The following is a 7,493-nucleotide window of genomic DNA, read 5'->3' on the forward strand; positions in this document are numbered from 1 at the left end:
AGGAAAAGCAAGAATTCAAGTTTAATATTCTGTCTAGAAATCACTTTATAGAAGTTACTTGTACTAGGTATTTTTTCTAGCAATTAGACTTAGATGGATATTCCTGTGCTGCTTTTCTTAATGGTCTTTGAAAACTCTTCTTTTTTGCATAGGACTGAAATGTTTGAATGTCTAGGAGACAGTGACTTCCTTGCTAAGCTTCATTGTATTCGACAAGCTTTTCAGGTAAACAGGAAGGAGTGATTTGTCTGTCTTGTTAAGCCTAAACTAAAGTACATGGTGTTGACGCTGGCTGCTACTCTTTGAGCAAGCATTTTTATAATGTAATCTGTATTTAAATATTTTCTTGTTGCTGTTACATTGTTACCATTCTAAAATTGAGATGTGTTTGCAGAGGAGTCCAGATTTTATGATTAGCTTTGGAACCTTTGCACCCAAGGCTTATTAGGAACTTGCTAACTATGCTAGAGGTGATAATTATATGAAAATTGATTGAAATGTTTAAGGTCACTTGGTATAACCTGTGAATGAACCTGTCTATATTTTCTGAACCCTTTTCTAGATAATTCTTTCAGAAACAGCAAACAGAATATTTATTGCTGAAAGTGGAAGAAAAATTTTGTCTGCTTTAATTGTGAAAGCACGAAAGGTAAAAGACTTTTTTTACCAATGTTTAGTTGCTTCTGTAACTTCTACCTGAATTCACTGTCTGAGCAAAATCAGCCGTATCTCTTTCTACATTTACTTGATACTCATTGCTTTTACTCTACAGAATCCAAAGAAATTTGAAGATGTCTTTGATGAAATGATATATTTTTTGGAACAAACAGATCACTGGGATAATACTGAAATGGAACTTGCTGCTAGAGGAGTGAGTTGCATTTCTGAAAAGTGCTTTTACCCTTACTGATGCCATAGGATCTAAAAATAAATTTTTACAGTTCAGAATTGTGGGAAAGGCAACTCTTTATTGTTTGTATTGCTGATTTAGAGAAATGGCATTCACCAGTTTAGTACTAGAAACCACACATTCTTTTAAACTTCTTTACTGACAAAGTGTTTTTAATATTCATTAAAAAGAATTGCAAATCTGCATGTTAATACAGCATTACAACATGGTGCATGCTGAATTTCACTGCTGAAAGAGAAACTAGGTTACTTAGATCATGTTCTCATTTAATATAGGTGAAAAATCTGAATTTTTATGATGTTGTTCTGGACTTCATATTAATGGATTCATTTGAAGATTTAGAAAATCCACCAATATCTATACAGAATGTAGTAAATAACCGCTGGTTAAATTCCTCTTTTAAAGAAACAGTAAGTATTCAAGTGTAATTCTCATACTAACTGATCTGTACTACATTGCAGTGTACTGAGTATGTACCTGAGATCTTCCTCAAAAGAATTTAACAGATTGTAGTATTAGGCTTTTCAGAACAGGAATTTAAAAGTTACAAATCTGGGCCCAAAACAGAGACTGATTGAATGTATTGGAGAAAGTACTTTAATTTGTCCTTCCTTTCTCTGAGGAAGTAGAATTTTAAAAGAGAAGTTTCTGTTAGCCACATCTTAAGATGTCAGGTCCAGGTTTTGGTTCATAGACCAGAGATTTAGCAATAAGGGACAAAATTGCAAGGAAACAAAAGTAAATTAATACAATACAGGTATTCAGCTCTTGATAACAATTAATGATTTTTCATACATGCCTGTTGATTTGCCAAAGAGATCTCATCCCTCTGTTAGAGACACAGGCTACTGCCATGGTCAGCTGGTACAGCAACTACTGTCATTTCATCCTTTTTTATCTGCAAACTGCAAGTTTTCCTTTTATTTTTGTTTTTCAATTGAAATATTCCCTATAGAGGGAAAAATATATAGGAAAACATGTCTATATTTTTGTAGTTACATGGTAACATTGTGCTTTGTCTGTATTAAGCTCTCTTTGCAGTACTGAGGGGAGTCAGATGAGGATAGAGGATAGGAGGGGAAAAAGCCCAAGACTGATATTGGTATATTGTATTTCACAGGTCCATATTTGGACAAAGCTCCATAGCTGAATCTGAAGCTATTGCAAGAATGTTTTTGCTAAGATGAAAAAGTGCATTTCAATGTGTTCACATGCCACTTAATATCTAAAATAGTTACTGATGTCTGAGCACACACTTTAATATGTAAGGCTGGTCCTCACTTAAACCCAGTGAGTGTTGCTAACTGTGGTAGCTATAAAATCAGTCAAGTGAAATTTAAATTACATTTGAATTTAACTGCCAAAAATGTTGCAAAGATGGATCTGAAATAGCAAGTATGAGCTACATATGTTTGTTATTTTAATCAGCTGCTGTTTTATGGCTTTAAACGTTGTGTTATCACAAGATTGAAACTGAAGAAAATACATGTCCCTGAATATAGAATATAGAAATACAGTATTCTACAGATGAGTTCTTTTGAGAGAGAAAAATTATTTGGGGCTTGCTTTATTTTTTTCTTTCTGCAATTAGGCTGTGGCTTCCAGTTGTTGGTCAGTACTGAAGCAAAAAAGACAGCAAATGAAGGTAAGTTGCCCTTCAAATTATATGGAACATAGGTATCGATCATCTCCTAGGAGTTTGAAGTTCTTTTCGTAGCTTTGGAAAAATAAATGAGCAACCAACCCTTAGTCCTGTGGACTTGTTAATTTAGACAAGAGGTTTGCCATTTGCAGAAGTTTAGCTCCTGGGGCCCTAATACCTGTATTTAGCAAAAGCCTTAACTGCAAGATTTTCCTAAACCTAGTTTAGGTCCAGTCAGTGGTGGTGTCAGTCACTTCTCTGACTTCCTGCCCACAGGCAGGTCTGACTTCTGCACACCAAGGTCATGATTCCTGTATCTCACCTTGTGCTGGGATTCTCAGCCCCATCTCCCTGCATGACCCCGCAGCCAAATCCCATCCAGTCCTGCCCCATTACCTGCCTGGAGCACCACGTTCCTCCCCAGCACCAGGAGTTGTGCTGCAGCCTCCCCCCAGCCCCTTCTGCATCCTGACCCCCTGTGCAGGGACTCAGTAGAAGTCTGTGCCACAGCTCCTTACCTTTGGAGGATTTTATTAGACCAAGGAGGGAAGTGTTAGGCTTTTTATGAAGACTTAATGCTGAATAATAGAGCTGTGTACTATATTTACTGTGTAACTTTCATCTACAATTTTTACATCACTAGGTGCCTGATGGATTTTTTGCACATTTCTATGCTATATGTGAACATATCAGCCCTGTTTTGGCCTGGGGCCTTTTGGGCCCTAGGAATTCCCTGTATGACCTGTGCCGCTTCTTCAAGGTTTGCAACTTCTTTTTAATTACCGCTTTAAATTGTTTTTTAAAAAAAATCTTTCTGGTTAAAATAAATTAAGATCTTATGTATTAGTATACATTTGCATTTTCTTAAGATTAATGCTAACAGTAAGAAACCGTGAGAAATAAATACTTTCATATAATTGTTTTAAGCCTGGAACTGTTTTGCAAAGGCTGTTTTAGCACACGTCTGTCTCTGCACCAAAATCATACATGATTGGGTGCTTTTAGGGAACGTGGTAAAGAGCTCTTAGCATGCCACACTTTCTTTTCCTTCTTGTAACCGAAAACAAGCGTTTCCCTTTTTTTCCCCCCACTAGGATCAAGTGCTTTTCTTCCTCAAAGACATTTTTGATTTCGACAAGGTGAGATACTCCAGCATGGAGAGCCTGGCTGAGGACCTCACGCTGCTGCTGATCCGGCACACGGAGCTGCTGCTGGCCTACTTTGGGGCAGACTCCCTGAGACACGTGGGTGCCTGCGTCAGCGCCCACGGGCCTGTCCTCACCAGTGGGCTCCTGGAAGCGAAAGTCCAGTGAGCTGGGCATCCCTGCAGGTGACAGGAGTGCACAGGGAATGCTCCTTTCCACCCTTTTCTCCAGTGCTGGAGCTCCTGTGGCTGGTACCGAGCGAGCATCTGGGAATGCGTCGTGTTGCTAAGTATGGAGAAGGACTCAGGGAGGTGAAATGTGCGTCTGTGAAAAGAGCTGGGGAGTGTATTACTGTATATACCTAAATTAATTTCGCAGCTCAGCTGTCACTGTGTTTATATTTCGTGTATCCCAAAGCTTTTTTCTGTAATATTCAGGTAAAGTTTATTTATGGAACACTGTACTTCTGCACAAATGATTCGTAAGTGAAGCTGATGGAGTGGTTTCCTTTAAAAGCTTATAGTACAAAATGTTCGTTGCAGAAGTGTCCAAATCATTAGGTGTCTGGATCTAGGAGGTGTTTTGGCTGGGGTATCTGCAGTCTCTGATTCCTGTGACACGTGCAGTGAAGTAATCACACTCACGGAGCTGTTGTGTTGCCCCTGCCCCAGAATTCCATTTGTGTGGGTGTAAGCAGCCGTGTTGTGTGTAATGGAGCAGTGCAGGAAATGCAAGCACCACTTGGGCAGGAATGACTGCCAGTATGCAATTTTACTTTATTTTGGTTTAAAATATCTAAACATCACTAAGGTGTTTTAAAATCCTTACTTATATTTGAAAAGCTATGCTAGCTTCACCAATTAATTTAAAACTTTCTTGTTCTAAAACCATTACTACTCAATGTGGTGGTAAATGAACCAATATTATTCTCAGTTCATATGTAGCATTTCAAAATATATTTTTAAATAAGTATGTATTATAAGATTTATTAATCATGAAACAGAATTGAAGCAAGTGTTTTATAATTTAATGATTTGTGTCTTCCTCCCTTCTTTGTGGGAAGTCAGGTGTCTGTTTAAGAGGAGATTTAAGCAATTGTGGCCGTCTCTGTGCAGTGTAAAACCGTGGCTCAGGCCACGGAACCCTGAACTTCAGAGAGGAGCACAGCAGCTTCAAGAAGGCGTGAGGCACCTTGCAGCCATGGCTTTTCCTGTTCCAGAGGTGATAAATAATGAGCTGTAATCTTTGAATTTCTGTCAGCTGAAGCAATGTTCACAGTTCGTTTAGGCTCTAAAACTGCACTTACATGCCTTTGCCACACAAAGCCAGCCCACAAGAACCTCTCCCATGTCAAGAAACACAGAGTAATTACAGAGTAATTGCAAATGTTCAGATACTTGAGGAGCACGTTAACATCTAGGATATCAAAACAAACTTTGACTAGAAACGTTTCAACTTTCATGTCAGACACAACCCAAGAAGATGCTCAAAAAGGAGGGCCAGTCTAATTCATAATTTTTACTGAAGCCAGCATTTTGCTCCTTTGTTGTATTCATTGATAAATGCAAAAAAATGATGAAAATGTCATATTACTTGTGTGAAATGCCAACTGATTATAGTTTATTTAACAAAAAAAGGGTGTACTCTATATATAATAAAACAGAAATTCCAAATGCTGTTCTTGGCCTATTTCCACCATTTAACTTGCTGAGCTTGGCACCATCCTCCACGCTGTATTTTTTTTTTCTCTGCAATGTGTCTTCAATACAGGCATGTGAAGTTTTTTTCACCCACCTCACTTAACTTTTGAGCAGACAAGTGTGTTTAAGCTATGTGTATTTTGGCAGCTTTTTGCAAGTTATGAAAGAAATTATATGGAACAATAACAAGGTTTTCTTGTTGGGTTCGGAATGGATAGGAATAGCTGGAAATAGAAGGAACAGAGTAAATATTCTGCATATTCCACAGCAAAAGTATGACCTGTAGCTACCAGAGGAAGGTGTCTGCTGTGATTTGTCTGGTCTGATAAAATGGTATGAAGAAAATTATACTTAGCATACATCACAGAGAAACAGAAATACACTTCTTCACATAATTAAAGGTATGTTGAGATTTTCATATTATCTACAAAAAAAAACTCCTGAAGAAAGAGTTGCAGATGAGATTATAAATGTTTCCAGACACTTGGAAAAAAGTAAAAACTGGAAACTTGGTCTTCTGTCAAAAAAAAAGGGATTGTTTTAAACAGAAGGGTAAGAAAGGTCTAAGCAAACACCAAACTATTTAGAAAATGGGGAAGAATTTGATAATAACTGACTTCAGCATTTGTGTCCCTTTAAAAAAGGAGCACTTTCATACACTCACAGAGCTCTCAAAAGTCCACTGAATTGGACTGGGAATTCAACTGATGTATTTCCCATCCAAAATAAGAAATACAGGATCTGTATTTCCAACAAACGCTTGACTGAGAAACAGTAAAGACACTGAAAAGGAAGGAAATAGACAGGGGAACCTGCAGGTACAGGTGGGAAGGCTTTTGATCTCCTCTGAGTCTTTCTCAGTCTAAAGAACATTCATCTGTTCTGAGTACGTAACCAACTCCAGAGAGACATGCAAGTTTAAGTGGGAGATGGATCCCTCCTTGCAGCACAGGGCTGCAATCAATTCTCTTCAACCTGCACCTTCAGCTGGACACAACATTTGTTGATAACCGGCCGTGTGGTTTAAGAATTTCAGAAGTGCACCATCTCTGCAAACACAAGTGCCAGAGCTGCACCACAGCAGTGGTAGTATGATGCAGTTCTACTCTAGGTAATTCATAATCAGACTCAGAGTTTAGTTTATAGTGTCTAAATTGAGATAGTTTTGAATTATACTTTCCATGCTCCTAAAAACAAACTAAATTTAAAAGCCATCCTCTTCTGCTGTAGCGGTACTCCTAAGATTAGAAATGTTGAATGCATAGGGATTATAAAGAGTCAAATATTTATATCATTTGTAATTTAGTTGTAATTATAATCTTACTTTAAACGTGTTCTTAATGATTATTATTCTTCCTTTTTGTAGTGTTTGGTTTCTATCAAAGTAAATGTGTCAAATCAAGTGTCAGTAAGAGTATTTGTGACCTTTCTATTGCCTAAATGAACTGCAGCTGTGTATATAAAATAAAATATTTCAGTGAAACAACTGTTGCTCATATAACTGTATCTGAGACTTGAATTTGCACAGTTTTTGGGCTGTCCAGTTTCATTGCATACAGCTCTATGCCAGGCCGTTGTCTCTCTACTTGGTTTTAGGAGGCAAATATTTTCAGGCTTATTTCCAAGCCATACTGCTGTACTGAGTTCCAGTTGTGGATTAAGGACTCCTTTATGGAGTAATATAAATAATGAAATAGGGAACATAAAGAGACTGACCCCCGCTGCTGTCCAGGGCCGTGTATCCGTGCTTTGACCTGCCCGGATTTATGCGTTGTGTGTGTGCATCTGCTCAAAGCGGCTGGGTCCCTGGGCGGCGGGAGCCCCGACACCGCTCCTGTGCTTCAGCGGGGCTGCCCCGAGGGTGGCACTGGGGGAAGGTGCCTGCTCTGTCCTTCTAAAGGCAAAAACGCCTTTTGTGTTTTAGCTTTAACGCCCTCGTTCAGATCTGCGCAGCCCTAAGGTCATGCGGAATAGTGATAACCCAGCTGAAAGTTAGGCTCCGGTCCGGCAGACACAATAAAAGAGAGATAGGAAGAAGAAAGTTCTGCGCTGGAAACCTTGCAACCGAACATGTCGGGAAAAAGTCATCTTTCAGC

At 38.7% G+C, this 7,493-nt stretch overlaps 1 protein-coding gene across 1 annotated transcript in view; it reads left to right on the forward strand.

Moving 5' to 3' along the window:
* MIGA1 (mitoguardin 1) overlaps nt 1–6,799 on the forward strand; it is a 35,730-nt gene extending 28,931 nt beyond the window's left edge. Inside the window, exons 10-16 of the mRNA XM_040072293.2 lie at nt 153–225; nt 563–649; nt 773–871; nt 1,186–1,320; nt 2,502–2,555; nt 3,196–3,312; nt 3,647–6,799. Coding sequence (XP_039928227.1) covers nt 153–225; nt 563–649; nt 773–871; nt 1,186–1,320; nt 2,502–2,555; nt 3,196–3,312; nt 3,647–3,865 — 784 coding nt within the window. The 3' untranslated portion in view covers nt 3,866–6,799. The remainder of the gene's footprint in view (nt 1–152; nt 226–562; nt 650–772; nt 872–1,185; nt 1,321–2,501; nt 2,556–3,195; nt 3,313–3,646) is intronic.
* Nucleotides 6,800–7,493: the final 694 nt, after the last annotated feature.

The sequence above is a fragment of the Hirundo rustica genome, chromosome 9, assembly GCF_015227805.2.
Source record: "Hirundo rustica isolate bHirRus1 chromosome 9, bHirRus1.pri.v3, whole genome shotgun sequence".
Lineage (NCBI taxonomy): Eukaryota > Metazoa > Chordata > Aves > Passeriformes > Hirundinidae > Hirundo > Hirundo rustica.